The 16,470-nt window shown below is 37.0% G+C and overlaps 1 protein-coding gene and 1 long non-coding RNA gene across 2 annotated transcripts; one reads left to right on the top strand and one right to left on the bottom strand.

Moving 5' to 3' along the window:
- Nucleotides 1-5,277: 5,277 nt before the first annotated feature.
- Nucleotides 5,278-6,250, bottom strand: LOC131312348 (uncharacterized). Its single transcript, XR_009195848.1, has 2 exons — nt 5,952-6,250; nt 5,278-5,517 (listed from the first exon to the last, which is right to left on the bottom strand). It is a non-coding gene; the product is annotated as an uncharacterized LOC131312348 (long non-coding RNA).
- Nucleotides 6,251-8,521: 2,271 nt separating this feature from the next.
- LOC131312347 (ER lumen protein-retaining receptor A) lies at nt 8,522-15,768 on the top strand. Its single transcript, XM_058340046.1, has 6 exons — nt 8,522-8,657; nt 8,735-9,000; nt 13,793-13,908; nt 14,938-15,011; nt 15,096-15,159; nt 15,253-15,768. The coding sequence occupies exons 1-6, from the start codon at nt 8,567-8,569 to the stop codon at nt 15,287-15,289; spliced, it is 648 nt and encodes a 215-aa protein (XP_058196029.1). The 5' UTR covers nt 8,522-8,566; the 3' UTR covers nt 15,290-15,768.
- The last annotated feature ends 702 nt before the right edge of the window (nt 15,769-16,470 follow it).

Below are 16,470 nucleotides of genomic sequence, written 5' to 3'. Positions count from 1 at the left end.
ATCCGTTATTTCTTTGCTCAATCAGAATCGGAAATCTACCCCAAGAAAAGCAAAACCGTTAAATATGATGGAAGAAATATTTTATTGATTTTGATAATGAAAATCATACAATGTAACGACCCGGATTTTTGCCCTATTTTTTTTTTAATACAAATTTGAAATGTTAAAACTAATTCAATAATTAGTTAGATTTATTAATTAAATTACATTATTATGTGTATATTTGATATTACAAAAAAAAAAAAAGTATTTGAAACATATTATACTTTAGAGATATACATTCATCCATTGTCTTTCGTATCTAAACGCTAATTAGAATTCTATTGAAACTATATCTTTCTCTCCTCCCGAATTCCACCACCTCTATACTTCTCCTCTATAAATACCTCTCTCCTCTCTCACAATACAACACTCCTAGTCCTCTACAAAAACAAAAAAAGAAGAAAAGAGGGATTCGATTTTCGTCCATATCACGTCCCTCTATTCACGGCCTGTTCCCTCGTAGTTGCTGTCGTTTTTAGGCTTAAGTTTCTTCACGAAAGTTGTAGAGGGCGTCGAGAGCATCGATTTCGACCCAAGAATCGCCCAAAACGGTCAAGAATTGATAGAGTTATCGCCATTCAAAGTTAGGTAAAATTCTCGGATTCTGATTTCCAGGCAGATTTAGCGATCCTTCTAAACTTCCATTTTTCTACTACTTATAGTGGTTTTCGGGCTTAGACTTCTTCATGAAAGTCGTAGAGCGTTTCAAGATCTTCGCGAGAGATACAAGAATCATCCAAAACGGCAGATGTTTGGTCAAGTTATTCCAGCCCTAAGTTGCTGCTAGAATATCAATCTTTCGCCACCAAACGAAAATCCACCGGACTCCACCGAATCGCCTTGTCCGGATTAAAGGTATTATAATCCCTCCCCTGCCTTCCCTGAATATATTAAGGTACTATGATGTTAGTTTTTATGATTAGAATAAAAAAGAATCGAAATTGGAATCGAACTAATAAAATCCAGTTTTTTCGAGAATGCACTGTTCACTGTTCACCGGCGTGAACACTGTTCACGCTTTTTGGGGGTTACTGTTCATACACGCTGGAAGTAAAAAAGGGCAAAACAATTACAGTTATCCCCCTGGACTTCTTGAATTTATAATTTTGGCCACAAGAGCTGTGTTTGGGTGGTTTTAACTTACGTGTTATATATGAACGATAATGAAAATAAATGAGTTGCCTTGGTTTAGTGTTAATTGAATATGATTCTTATAATAAATAAATAGAATGATTTATTTAATAAATTAAGGGCATTGGCCCAATCATAAAACTCTACGTGCTTTATTTACTCGCACAGTACCAATTGCTATGTTTGCTTTCCCATTAAAATATATCATGTTTACTGATTATGTTATTATGGATTCATGATTGTTGTATTGTTGGGTCGGACTTAGATTCGTTTGGTGATTTCAATGAGAAATTATGTAGAGGTTGTTATGGTTAATGAAAAAGGAAAAATAGATGAAAGTTGTGGGCTTAGCAGGACCTCTGGGATAGCCTAGCAGGACCTCAGGTATTGAGGGTAGCCTGACAGGACCTTGAGGGTAGCCTGAAAGACCCGGTGTGGCTAGGGTGGCCAAACAAGACCTCAAGGGTAGCCTGACAGGACCTCAGGTATTGAGGGTAGCCTAGCAGGACCTTGAGGGCAGCCTGATGGACCTAGAATTGTGAGGGTGGCCAAGCAGGACCTTAGGGGTAGCCTGACAGGACCTCAGGTATTGAGGGTAGCCTAGCAGGACCTTGAGGGCAGCCTGATGGACCTAGAATTGTGAGGATGGCCAAGCAGGACCTCAGGGGTAGCCTGGCAGGACCTCAGGTATTGAGGGTAGCCTAGCAGGACCTTGAGGGCAGCCTGATGGACCTAGAATTGTGAGGGTGGCCAAGCAGGACCTTAGGGGTAGCCTGACAGGACCTCAGGTATTGAGGGTAGCCTAGCAGGACCTTGAGGGCAGCCTGATGGACCTAGAATTGTGAGGATGGCCAAGTAGGACCTCAGGGGTAGCCTGGCAGGACCTCAGGTATTGAGGGTAGCCTAGCAGGACCTTGAGGGCAGCCTGATGGACCAAGAATTGTGTGGATAGTCTACTAATACCCCGTGATATTGAAGGTAGCACAACGTTTGAAATATGTTCAACAGAATTTTGAGTTTGAAAAAGTGATGGATACTATGGTGCAGGTATGATTATGAAATGTGAGATTCAAAAGAAATTAATTTAAAGGCTTGCTAATGGATTTATTTATTTAATGCTTGTCGTTCTATTATGAAATTTTCATATGAATTGTGATAAAGCTGCTTAGCTGTAAAGTAAGGGGTTGGTAAGGTTGGGCTTTATTCTACTGAGTGAATTATCACTCACGGATACGTTTGTATCCTGGTAAATCGGTTGCTTCGGCGATCAATTTGCCAGAGTATGCAGGATTCAATGGTGGAGCAGTTTGACACAGGAAGAATACTAGGGGCGGAGACCGAGTATGCTTGGGATCTGTATCAAGACTAGAGTCGCTCTGAAGTTATTTCAATAAATTGCCAGATTTTATTAAGGTTAAATAAAAATTTTTTTTTGAGTCAGTATCTTCCATGAGAAGTCGGCTCAATGCTTGTCAGACTAATGTTTACCTTTGAATAAAAGTTTTGTATTTTCAATTTGAGTTGAAATAAAGAAATCCCTATATTGATACTTCCGTGTTTATTTGGTTGACTAAAGAAATCTTTTTCGAAAAATAATAATTATGCTGCCGATATTCGTTTAAAATATCGGGGCGTTACATACAATGAGACCTTTGTTTGTACACAAAGAATGAGCCTACCTATGAAAGAGAATCATCTCAATTATGATGAAATCGTAATTAATTACAATCAAAATAAAATTAAGGTAATCATAGGAGTAATATTGTAATCATATCGGCACATGATTATGATATTATATGATTACTATATTCTAACATCTCCCTCAAACTCAAGTAGGTCTATCAACTTGAGTTTGAAAAAGCCCAGAGAAATCAAGAACAGCCAAGCCAAGAGAAGTCAAGAGAGAGAAAGAAACCAAGAACAACCAAGCCAAGAGAAGCCAGGAGAGAGAAACGATTAGGAGAGCCAAAAACCAAGAGCCAGGAGAACAGCCAGGAAGAAAACCAGCAAAAGCCAAAAAAAGTCAAAAAACGAAGAAGCCAGAAATCGAAAAGCCACGAGCACTAGTGGTGAAGAGACATAGTGTAGGCAATCGAAAAGCGTGACGGAGTAACTAAGTGCCCGGCGAACGGCAGCGAGGCTTAGGCCGCCCGCTAGGAGCATAAATTCACAGGGCCTATATTTTATAACTCTGATACCATGTTAAATATGAGAAACGAGGTATTTTATTGATTTCGATAATGAAACCGTATAATGAGGCATTTATTTATACAAGAGGAATGAGCCTAACTATGGAAGGGAATCATCCCAATTATGATGAAATCGTAATCAATTACAATAAAAATAAAATCAAGACAAATCATATAATATCGTAATCATATCAGTATATAATTATGATATTATATGATTACTATATTCTAACAAACGGAGTTTAATTTTAAAGGCAACTTTTCAAATGCTCTCTGAAAACCTCGGGAATTAATTGTGAGACCATTTTAAGTCAAACCCGAATGCGTGTCGTTTAAAAATCTGTCCGGTTAAGCATTTGATTCCATTTTTTCGTGTTACGGCGTCCACATCTTCTTCTCTACTCCTCTCCTTCCACTAAAGTAGAGAGCAATATACTGAAGATGGAGGTCCATCAGTCTCGTGGCCTTCATCGCCACTTTACAAAAATGTAAATTTGCTACAGTTCTCTTTTATAAGAGGCGAGGAACTATTCACCCATTTGTTAATATTTTATTGTTTTATTTGTAAACTCTTCCCAATTTTCTTTACCAATAAGTCTAGATATCCTACCGATCACCTCCGACCACTTCTCTCTCACATATGTGTGGGATGTCCCCCGACCGCTTCTCTCTCACTTATGTGTGGGATGCATCCCACAATATCCCACTATAAAATGTGTGGAGTGTGAAAGATGAGTGATCGATGGGAGTATTGTACATAGCATTGCTCTTCTTTTACTACTATACTTTTCGATAGAAGCATCGCAAGTATCTGCTTTTTATCTGGAACCCTGGAGAGCCCTGGAGACAAATTAATTATGACCCTTTAGAAAATTTGATCAGAAAAATAAGATCTCCGCACTAGTTCAAACGGATTAAAAATTGGACTACTTAATTTTTTTAGACTATTTATATATTAAAAAATATAGTTAAAAAATTAAGTGCTCTAATTTTTTATCTTTTTAAATTGGTGCGAATATCTTATTTTTCTGATAATTTTATCCTAAAGAGTCATAGTTAATTTTTGTCTTTAGGGCTCTTATAATTAATTTTTTACTCTACAGGGTCCCAAATAGATAGCAGATACTTAATTTTGAGAGCTCTATAGACAAAAATTAATTATGACTCTTTAAAATAATATGATCCAAAAAATAAAATTTTTGTACCGGTTCAAACAATTTAAAATTGGAGCACTTAATTTTTTTAATAGACTACTATAGCGTATACAATTGAGAAAAATAAAAAATATCATTTCAATATTATTTTGGAAGAAGAAGGAAATAATATATTAATAGACCACAAGTTAAAGTAGAGAGTCTGATGCAGTATGCATTTTAAAAATGACTAACCAAAGTAATAAAGTGGCATTTTAAAGTGTAATTTGGTCTAAAATTTAAAAAGACTGATGCGGATGCTCTTATACGTTCTTCTTCTAAAGAATCCAATTTGAGGGCGAGTTTTTTTTTTCACCCCTTCGTCATGACCGAAGGCGTACTTCGGAAGTTCGACTTTGTTTAAGCCTTTCGAAAAGGGACATTTGGCATTTTATGAAATATTCTTATGCTTATATCTTTTCGCAGGAAATTCCGTATTTATTTTTTGATTGTCCTGGCAGCCTTCTATTAGTTTCTAGAATTTGATTTTTGAGTCACTTTCATAATTTTCATTTTTGGTACTTTCGGTAATTGTATTGATTTAGACTTTTGTTTCAACAGACACCAATTCTCATTAATCTCAAGAACAATCAGAAGAGAAGATGAACAATCAGAAGAGAAGATAACACTGAGCTGATTTGGGCTTGATAAGCAAAATACTTTTTCTCAAATAAATGTCAATAGCAAAGAAAGTGTTTGTTAATTAGCACACGAATCTAAACTTATTGTAATTAAGCATTCATTAATCAAATTCGCATTATTTTCATTGTAATTTATATATTGAGGTTTATCATTGCCCCTCCATATAGCACATACTTTCTCTAAGGATTGATGAATCTACAGAGAGAAATTTATTGCGTAAATCGAAAACTCAACATTGCTACTACAAGAACAACTGTAGTACTATTTGAGGTTGCAGTTATCGGCACAAGTTTGGGCACAGACTTCAATTTTCTTCAAATCTGCATCATTAACAACTCACATAAGTATCGAAATTGCACAAATATATTTCATATTACGTACATAACAGATGTGTTAGCACTTTAAACAAATTACATTTGTGTACAGTCCAAATTCTTGCCTTCAATCTTTTTTCCACAAATTTAATTCGACCAAACAGTTACTGGAATTTGATCAACCTAATTTTCTCTTTCCATGAATGATTTAGCCATTGGAGTCTACAAAATTAACGCTTCGAATGATTAACGTGGGGACCCATGGCGGGACTCATTTTGCATTAGAGAAGGGAATCCTCGTTCTAAGTATTGACCAATCACACTCTGATTTAGAAGCAAAGTTTTGTGTTAACAAAATATCATGCATGTATATCAATCACATGAAAAGGATGTATGTATGGATAAGAGAAATGATGATTTAGGTTGTTTCCATTCCTTACCGGGTGCAAATTTGATGCACTTCTCTTTTGTACAAGCGAAAGCACATCCACCGGCGGTAGTAACGGTACTACCACTACCATGACATTTAGCGTTGACACACTGATTGTAGCATTTCGCAGGTTTAAAAATGCATTGCAAAGCGCATTTGAATTCACATGATTTTACTGCACGTACTTCCCCCACAACTAAACATAGCATTATCAATCCGATCCAGATTCCCACAGCAGATGTTTTACCATTTCCAAACATCTCTCTCTCTCTCTCTCTCTCTCTCTCTCTCTCTAGTGTTCGAGATCATTTTTTGCATAGATTGATATCCTTATTTATAGGCTCTATGCCCTTGTCTAGGCAAATGAGCAGTAATTATTGGTTGAACATCTTATATGTACAAAATCTCATATTGCTCAACAAATTAGGTAAAAAAGTTAGTTTGTAGAGTGGGTCCGGTTGAATTGCTCTAATACCTCTTTCTTATATGTTTTAGGAAATAAATCAGAATAAAAAAAAACTAAAAAGGGAAGCAAAATAATGACGAGTAAATAAGTACTAATTTTTTTTTACATTTTTACTTAGTAAAATAAAAAATACAAATTAATAAATATAGGGTCACCTAAAAACCACAGAAACAGCCCCCTTGCAATTTGCTAGGTCACCACCCGTTTCATTTTGACGATTTTCTTACCGGGTTGGAACTGTGATATGAGCAAATCTGTGATCTCATCAATTACTACTTTTTAAAAAACGTGGGTTGCCGTGATTTCGTCGCCGGACAGAAAAGTAACGACGGTCATCTTTTGATTTTGTGAACCCTTAATCGATTTCGGCACGGGATTTTGTAAACCCTTAATCGATCTCAGCACTGGATTTTGTGAACCCTTAACCGATTTCAACACGAGATTTTGTGAACCATTAATCGATTTCAACATGGGATTTTGTGAACCTCAATCGATTTCAGCACGTAATGTTTAAAACTTTGGAATTGTTTAAGACAGACTTCTTGTTGATTGCTTTGCTTTGCTTTGTCAATTAATAGTTGAAATCTGAGAAGGAATATTTTGGAATCAAAGAGAGATCTGAAAGCAAACAATTTTTATTGCCCACTAAAGAATTTTATCTATTTCAAAACAAACAAGTATAATATTTCAAAACAAACAAATATACTGTAATTTTTATTGTTGATTGCTTTGCTTTCTCTCATAAATAGTTTAGAAGTTTAAAATTTTCCCAATTTTGTTACCCACAATAGTATTTTCTTTTAAGGGTGAGCTATGTGTTGGTTCATCACTAATTAAGAGCAACCTTATGTCAAATCTATTTTGGATAAATCTTTCATACACGTACACAAACATGTGCACACGTTGTGAAGGCCACATTCTCGACAAACGCATTGAGCTCCTCTCTGTACCCCTCCATGCCCTACCAAACTCAATTATTTTGACTCCATCCTAGGTTCGCTAAAAAAATTTAAACTGTTTATCTTATAGCACTCGCATTCAGTTTGATTGAAAATAAGAGATTGTTTACCATGAAAAGTGAATATGACTTTGAGCTTAAGTCATCAACTATCTTTTCATACTGGTAAAGATTTCCAATTAAGAAATGTTTTTGCACAGAATATTTTAGAATGCAAAAGTTAAGAAATTAATGGTTTGGTTGTTTTTTTGGTTTTTATCGAGATAGAGCGATAATAATTAGAGGACAAGGTTATAGAGGAGAGCTTAACCTCAGCCACAAATGAAGTTTAAAAAATAAGTAGACGATAACTAAATAAATAAATGTTAAATAATCGTGTTTGGTTAGTTGTCGATACAAAAACTCACTAATAATTAGTTAGCACAAAACAAAATTGAACACTAATAACAAGATTAATAAATACTTTCAAAAAAAATAAACTACCAATCTTTTTCCACAACAATTATCTCAGAAAGTACTATAGTAGTCGAAATTGTTGTTGCTCACGTAAATCTCAAAGTGTTTTTCTAAGAACCTAATTCGTATTTTTTTGGTATTGGCGTCATTCACTTTTTTTCTTACTCGTCAATTATTTTGGCCCTACAACGGAGAAAACTTTTTCCGCGATGCAAAATCCTATGCTTTTGGCCGGATCACTTTTGCAAGAAAGTAAATCTTGCAGGAAAACTTAAAAATATGTTTCTCACTACTTTTCTGCCAATTGAACACTACAAAAGTTATGAAAAAGTTAATTTTCCCATCATTTTCTGTACTTTCCTGGCAATTGAACGGGACGGTTATAGTAAAAAACTTGACTTATAAAAGTTAAAATCGTTTGTACTGACTCGACTCGTTTAAAAAAGCTCATTAAGTAAATTAGCCAAATTTGGCTTGGTTAGGAGTCGACTCGTTTACAAATGATTCGAGCTCGTTTAGTAAATGTGCTGAACTCAAACACCACGAACTCGACTCGACTCCACCGCGCTCGTTTGCACCCCTACCGATCACCACAGTGAATCCGAGAGAGAGAGAGAAATAAAACCGTTCCCAATTGCCACGCCGCCGCCCTACCCCTCCCGAAATTCCCGATTTCTTGATCACCCCTCTCTCTCTCTCTGAACCTGCATACCCAGAAAAACCCTCCATTCTCCTATCTCCAACCATGAACATCTTCAGATTCGCCGGCGACATGACTCACCTCATCAGCATCCTCGTCCTCCTACTCAAAATCTACGCCACCAAAACCTGCTCAGGTACACACCATCTTATACACACACTATGCGTATGTCGTACGAAGTGTTTTTAGGTCTTAAATTGAGGTGTTTTGTAGGGATTTCGCTCAAGACGCAGGAGCTGTACGCGCTGGTGTTCGTGACGCGGTACCTGGACCTGTTCACCGACTTTATATCCGTCTACAACACCATCATGAAGCTGGTCTTCATCGGGAGCACATTGGCCATCGTCTGGTGCATGCGGTGGCACCGCGTCGTGAGGCGGTCCTACGACCGCGAGCTCGACACGTTCCGCCACTACTTCCTTGTTGCCGCCTGCTTCGCCCTCGCCCTCGTCCTGCACGAGAAGTTCACGTTCCAAGAGGTACTTGCAATTTTCAAAGACTTGGCTTGGTGTGGGTTTATTAGTTTTGACCTAATTTTGGGGTATTAGACTTGAATCCGTGAACTGCTGGTTGCAATTGGTGATGTATCGTGTGTGAGGTTATGAACTTGGCTTTGTATGGGTTTATTAGTTTTGACCTAATTTTGAGATACTAGACTTAGTAGACTAGATCCGATGAACTGCCAGTTGTAATTGGTGCCGTATCGTGTGTTAGGATTACGAACCAAACAGGCAAACACACACAATTGCACAGAGAAGAGTCGAGCAACCACAACAAGAAAGGAAGATACCCAGAGAAAACATTGCTTACACTCACAGCTTACACTAGATTTTGCTCACAACTTGCCCTAGATTCACTTAATTATTGATATTTTGAGTAGGACGCAACCACAACTAACATCTTATTCGATCTGATAAGTTTATGAATGGCTTTGCAGCAATATGTGCTAGGGTTATACTACTAAATTATTGTGATACACTTGGATTTCGCAAACGTGTGAGTCTTAAGTAGAGTACTGATCAGACTTCACAGACTCAATATTAAGCAGATCAAATAAGCTGGTAGTTGTAGAGGTGAAGAAAGGATTTTAGGGTTGAAGGGGGAAAACTAAGCTTAAGTGTTGTGAGGGAGCAAATTAAGCCAAAAGAGTCGTGGTGGAGCCAGAAAAATAATGTAGCGGCACCAAGGGTCTAAATATGGGCTAGTGCACAATGCCGCACATTGTATTGTTTGATACATAATGGAATTTTGGACCTCCAATACTCATGGTTACCCATGTATTAGCTGATGTCAACATTGGGCGATATATGGTTGTATTACGGATACCTATACGCCTTTACCTATCGTCAGCGTTCTAAAACTCGCCTGCGTAGGCCGACTAGTCCCTGCCTAGATGTTAGGTGGTGGTCCAATGCCTAGATTAGGCAACCAACAGTCGGCGCCTAGTCCACGCCTAGGCGCTAGGTGGCCAACTAGTCAAGTCCTAGGTGCTAGGTGCCCATTTTCCGCCCAACTAGCGCCTAGCGATTTTTAGAACATTGCCTATCCTCATATAGCGCTATTTAGAACCGAGGGGCACCGATTAATTACAATTAGGAATTTATTTTCCCAATAATCAGCGACAATGAGATATTACTGAGCTTAACAATTTGTCAAATAAGTGCTTCAAGAATGTTTTTCCTACTACTTGGTCATCAGAATTCAAATGCGAATATGCTGAAATATCATTTGAACTGTCTTAACGTTAGTGATTTAAACAATTCAATGTCAGGTAAGCATAGATGGTTGAGCATGCAAATTTTGTTTGATGTCTTGAGTATATACTTTTCTTATTGCATATTATAGTTTGGTTAATGGAACTGGCTGTGGATGAGAAGAAACCACTATCACTTAACTTTCAGTGGCATTATGGATAATACTGTCCTCTGGGAATGACATCAAATTTTCTACAATTGTAAACTGGAACATATAGGCAATCATGACCCAGTATTGGATATAATTATGACAGGCCCATAGTATGTCTGGTTTATCCATTTCTTTGTTTCATGGCCATGTTCAATGGACAATGGGTATCCAACATGGATGAACCGAGGAAGTACCAGTTATTTTCACAGCCTTAGAGGTGGGTATTAATGATATTAGTAACTTGAGGTCAAACTTTGACTGTATCCCTCAATGGCCCTTTCATGGGAGCAGGTTTGTGGTTGCTGTAGAGTAGGCGTATCAATCAGCTCATTAATTTTTTACCTTTTCGTAGCTCCTATTTGCTCTTGTGATAGCTTGTTTGTCAAGATCAATGGCAGATTTTTTAATCACATAGGGCCTTTGCAAGCTCTTACTTCAAATTTCTACTAGTTGGTCCTAATTTGAAAATATTGAAGCAGTTATTTTGTTTATGATTTACGTCGGAAACGTTCTTATTTTTACTGGAAGAAAAAGAAAAACAGAAGGTGTATAGATGCAAGGTGGATAGTTGCAGCAGCGTGTCTGAGACTGATCCACCTTGAGAATGTGTCGAGATCATCGAGGATGTTCGTTCTCTAGGAGCACACTTGCAGGTCTCCTTTCATTGGTCTTCTAGATCAGCTAGTCAAGTTGCCCATGTTGCTTCCTCTCATTTCCCTTCAACTGGTGTTTTATTGTCTTCAAATTTCATGTTTCAGCTAGTTTTCTCTTTGAGGAGTTTGATGTCAATATTGTTAGCACTTTACATTATCAAGGCTTTTGGGGACAAGATGTTTTGTATAGATTGCTTAATAGATCATGCATCTTGCACATTCCTTGTGCAAAAAGTTGGATTGTATCTCCTTGTGCTTTTGCTGATGGATTCGGCTGAATTAGATACCTTCTTAAAAGTTAATCTCTTCATCATAATTCTTTTTAGCTTGGTATCTCTACTTCTAATTGGATTGTTTTTAGATTCCACCTTTTCATTCCAGCATAAACAGCTTTTCGTCATTTGTAGATCTGCTCTATCTCATTCCCTGTTTTGGGGATTGTTTTTTCTTAAATAAAATAGTGGACTATCGAACTGAAGAATAGTGGTTAATTTATGCTGGGGTAGTCATTTTTTTTCCATGAATGTCGTTCTTATCATATATAAACTTGAAGTCGGTTTTGTCCCCTCATTTATCTTAGGAATAAAGGAACTTCAATACTACTACCTTTTGTTGGAGATTGTTTTTGTAGGTGGTGCTTTTTTATTATTAGTACCATGTGTAATCACACGAATTCTGTAACTATTGTTGTGCCGTATGTGCCTTCCTATGATGCATGAACACAGACGTATGATACGATAGGATAGCCTACCAATATGAGCATGAACAGGGATGCACTACTGATATGGGGGTGAGTACGGACATATAAGATGGACTGGACAGCCTACCTATACAGCGATACCGGAAAACCTAGCAAATTGTGATAAGGTGTACAGGTTCAGCCAATATTTGTCTGTTTAAAGGATATTTTTGCAATCTTTAGGATTGTCTTACACAAAGGTTTAAGGTCACTTTCCTGAAATAGGTTTTCTTTTCACTTTTGATTGGATATTTAATTTAGTAATCTAGGCTATTTGGTAATAAGAGAACATGATTTCAGGTGCCAACTCTATCCGTAATAACCTCCCATCAGAATTCAAAAATAAGAACATGCCCAATTTTATAACGTAAATTCTTCTCTTGGTAATATATATGTAGTAACAAAATAGTAAGATTAAGTTAATATTTTACTCTTCCTAATTCATCGAAATATAAATGCTTTTTCTGTCCATATCTCATTGACTGTCTAATTACTATAAAACCTATCGTCTTTCGTGAACTAACGTGTAACAATAAACATGATTCTGAAAAGTTACGAGACAATTTTTTCACGAACATATATTGGGCATATCAGTATCCGTATCCGTACCAATTTTTCTAGGTTTCTTCGCTTCAACATATCAGTATGCCGTACCTGTGTCCATATTTCATAGATGCTGATTCCTTCCATTGAAGGAGATTCTTCAGTTTTTGGATATCAGATTCGTGTACAAGTTATTTATCTGCTCATCCCCTGGGTGGCATCGGAGCGGAAACAGAGGCAAAGGAAGAATTACAAGAAGATAGAAAATAAAAAGAAGAGGAGAAGAAAATTCAGAGAGAAGATCTGCTAAGAGGGAATATGAACGCAGGCCAGAGCATGTCCTGATTCCTGATTTAGCATGTCCTGATTTTGATCATGCATTTAATCGACAAAGAATTGTTAAACCCAGCATGAACTATCAATTAATGGCAAATAATTCGTACCTACTAAAAGTCTTGCAGAGTGACATCTTAAATTAGGATGAGAAGTTTGAACAGAAATGTGTCACTTTCAAAGATGTCTTAGTAACTTTTTGTTCAAATCAAACGTAGAAGGAAGAAAATACGCGGAATCATTGTGGAACCCTTGTGTCCAACTGATCCAACCTATATCATATTAAGGAACGTTTATTTTACCAAAATGGCTGCAGACAGTTTATAGACGCAATTTATTTTGGTGTTCAACGTTGAACGTCCTGATACATGTTATCGTAGTTGATGAATAACAAAAAATGGTTAGGATACTATTTACAGTCATTAAATGGAGAATGAGTTTTGTTGGGCTCTACTAAATCTCTACTCTCCAAATCACATGCAAGTTATCTGTTGGTATTGGTTATTTTCAACATAGGTTATAAGTAGTTGTATTTCATCATTTCATGCCCCAATGAAAAGAAAGTGAAAAGTTAATTTGAAAATGTCGGACCACGCACTTCAAAGAATCAATTAATTCTGAAATATTAGTCGTACCGTGAAAATCTCATAATTTACCCGTTTCGTAGTAGATTCGATCGTACACTTGTACGAATCAGGAATCATTAAATTCTAATTCTATCTGGAACCTGTTTGTGCTTAATGTTGTATTTTGACTATAGTTTTCCTGTTTAGCGTTTTGCTTTTTCTTTGTTGGACCTGGTGCATGGAAATATGGGTAATCCTGTTGCTAATGATAATATTACGTCAGTGCTGCTAATCAGACCTTTTCTTTGAATCTTGAATCTATTTGATTTGATTGATAACGTAATGTTTGGTGGAAATGTGTTAGGGTATGTTTGTATTCAAATATGCATATGAACATGACAATAAGCAGAGAAAAGGACTGTCAATATTTGCTTTCTCAGTTCTCAATATCAGAAAGATCATTTTCTTAATTTATTGCGCATTTTGGTCATTGCCACAAGATGGGCTGGTAAATGATGTAATTATGGTGCAGGTCTTCTGGGCCTTTTCAATATACTTGGAGGCAGTTGCAATTCTTCCCCAATTGGTTTTACTCCAAAGAAGTGGAAACGTGGATAATTTGACCGGCCAATATATTTTCTTTCTTGGGTATCTTACCTTTTCTGTGCTTATCCTTCTTTCTTGTTCACCTAACTGAAATGCCTTTTCTGGTAGTTGTGCCAATATATTTCCAAACTTTTGAACTTAGTTACGTTTTATTAATTAAGGTCTCGTAGTCTAACTTTAAAGAGGCTCCCATTGCTTAAATGAACAATTCATGTTAACAAAACCTAATGACTCGTACTTTTACTGTATCTTCTTCTTGTCTTGGTAATTAAAAACTCCTATTTTGTTTCCGTGAATGGCGAGTACTATATTATTCACAAGGCACCAAGGGGATGATGCCTAACCTTGGACTCTACTTGTTACCCACTGGATGATAGTAATTCATTATTCTGAAAGTCCCTAACCTGATGGTGCATCTATCTTCACGTTTAGATGCTCCATAGCTTTAGTTTGGCCTTGCCAAACATATGGAATTCCTAGTTATTGAGTTCATTTAAGTCTCAATCCTTTTCTTCCATAAAAAAAGGGGGTCTATATCCTTGTCTTTTTGTGGTCTATCTTACAGTATAATACAAATCTTAAAGCTGTATTATTTAAATTCTTGGCAATCGGCTTTGTTATTTTCAGATATTTGTTAAGGTCTACATATATAGTTTGACTCGGTATTATTCAGCTACATATAAACTGTCATGTATACACCGGGTTTTGTCTATAAGCGAATGTCTAACCTAGTACAGAAAGGAAAATGTAGGAGTCTCTTGTTGCTAACCAATTCAGTTGGAAGCTACTCAGATGGAGAATTAATAGTTTACTTTTGGTGCGTTTATATTTTGTTGTGGTTGTTCTACAAATGAAAATAAGGTTCATAAATGAGTTTTCTTGTCCAAAAAGGAGGCATAGAAAACCAATGTTCTTTGTACTGGTCTGATCATATGATGGTGTGTGTTTCTATGGTCGAATATTTGCCTATATGGCTATATGTCAAAATAATGTTGTCTCTGTTTAAAGATGCCTTCATAGTTTTGTAGCTTTTATTCTCATTCTGGTAAATTAATGAGATTCTGCAACCAGGGCCTATCGTGCGTTCTACATCCTCAATTGGATCTACCGCTATTTCACAGAGCAGCATTTCAGTCGTTGGATAGGTAAGTTTCTGAGTATTGAAGGACTAGTTGGTTTGACTTGAAGCACATGTATTGTTTCTCACTTGCACCCACTTTTCCTCTCAGCTTGCATCTCTGGTCTCGTACAGACGGCTCTATATGCAGACTTCTTCTACTATTATTTTCTCAGGTATGTATCCCTCTCTAGCTCTTTCATAATGTTTCTTTTCTGCTTCATTTTTTACATCATCTAAACAGACTGAACATGGCATTCGTTTTGCAGCTGGAAGAACAATGCTACGCTTAAGTTGCCAGCTTGAACTAGGGCCATCATGACATTATAGTCGACACTTGTTGAGATGAATTACTCTTGTAATGCTGAGACCTGTACACCTATGTGCATGAATCCAGTTATCGGAAAAATCATGCGCGAAACCACTTAACATAAAAATGATACAGTTTTTCCATGGTGTTGAACTGAGGAAAATCCCCACACGTTGGCACGGGAGAAGGAATTAATGTTTGGGTGGGTGGATCAAACACCCGGGTTCACTCGAGGGTTTTGTTTGTATGTGTTGCAACCTTCATTTGACGTGTAGAGTGATTTTGTAAAGCTGAAGAAGGGCCAGTTCATCTAATTTCATGCATGCTTTAGTACAGATACAAAGCATCCAGAGGAGTGTTTTCTTGCACCAAACCATTTTGTGGTTCATTCTGGGACCTAACTTATTTTTTGAAATAACTGTTATGGTACTGGATATTACTTGATTTCATGAAATGTATCCCAGTATTGAACTAATTATCGGGTAACCAGAAGGGTATTTGGGATTCCCTGTCAGAGCCCTTTTACCTCGCTATATTTACTAGTAGCTAAATTTCTGAGGCTCAGTTTAGATGGAAATATCCGATGGATTAAGTTGGAAAAAATTGTAACTGTGGTATGAGAGAATGTAAAGATCTTCAACAACAAACACTTTTGTGGTCTCTACGCACTTTAATTATGCGCTGGGCTTGTGTCAAGCACTGCCGATACGGTCCAACTGCTAAGAGTTCAATTAAAGTTTGGGTCAAACCCCATAGAAAATGGCGTGGGCGGAGTCCAACAGCTAAGAGTTCAATTAAAGTTTGGGTCAAACGCCATAGAAAATGACGTGGACGGAGTTGATAGCATTTGGAAGATTTCTAACCTAAATTCAATAAGTATTTTGAGATGCTATTACTTCCAAAACAAGCCTGTCAGAAACAGAGAGCCTACACGCTTAGGTGAGGAAAAGAGTATGGAAAAGTCGAAAACTACCAATGGTATTTAGCATACAAATGTAAATGTACAAACACTGAGCATAAGTTTGTGAAAGTCCATACATGTGTGAAGTCTTATCACACTTTGTTCAAAAAAAAAGTCTTACCACACTAAGGATGTGTGTGAAGTCCGCGCACACTCATGTTTACATGTTCGCAAAGTTTGCGAAGTATACGAGGTTGATGCATGAGAGAAAGAACA

Source organism: Rhododendron vialii, chromosome 13a (genome assembly GCF_030253575.1).
Source record: "Rhododendron vialii isolate Sample 1 chromosome 13a, ASM3025357v1".
NCBI classification, from domain to species: domain Eukaryota; kingdom Viridiplantae; phylum Streptophyta; class Magnoliopsida; order Ericales; family Ericaceae; genus Rhododendron; species Rhododendron vialii.
The sequence above is the reverse complement of the archived record's forward strand: the minus strand, read 5'-3'. Positions and strand labels throughout refer to the sequence as shown.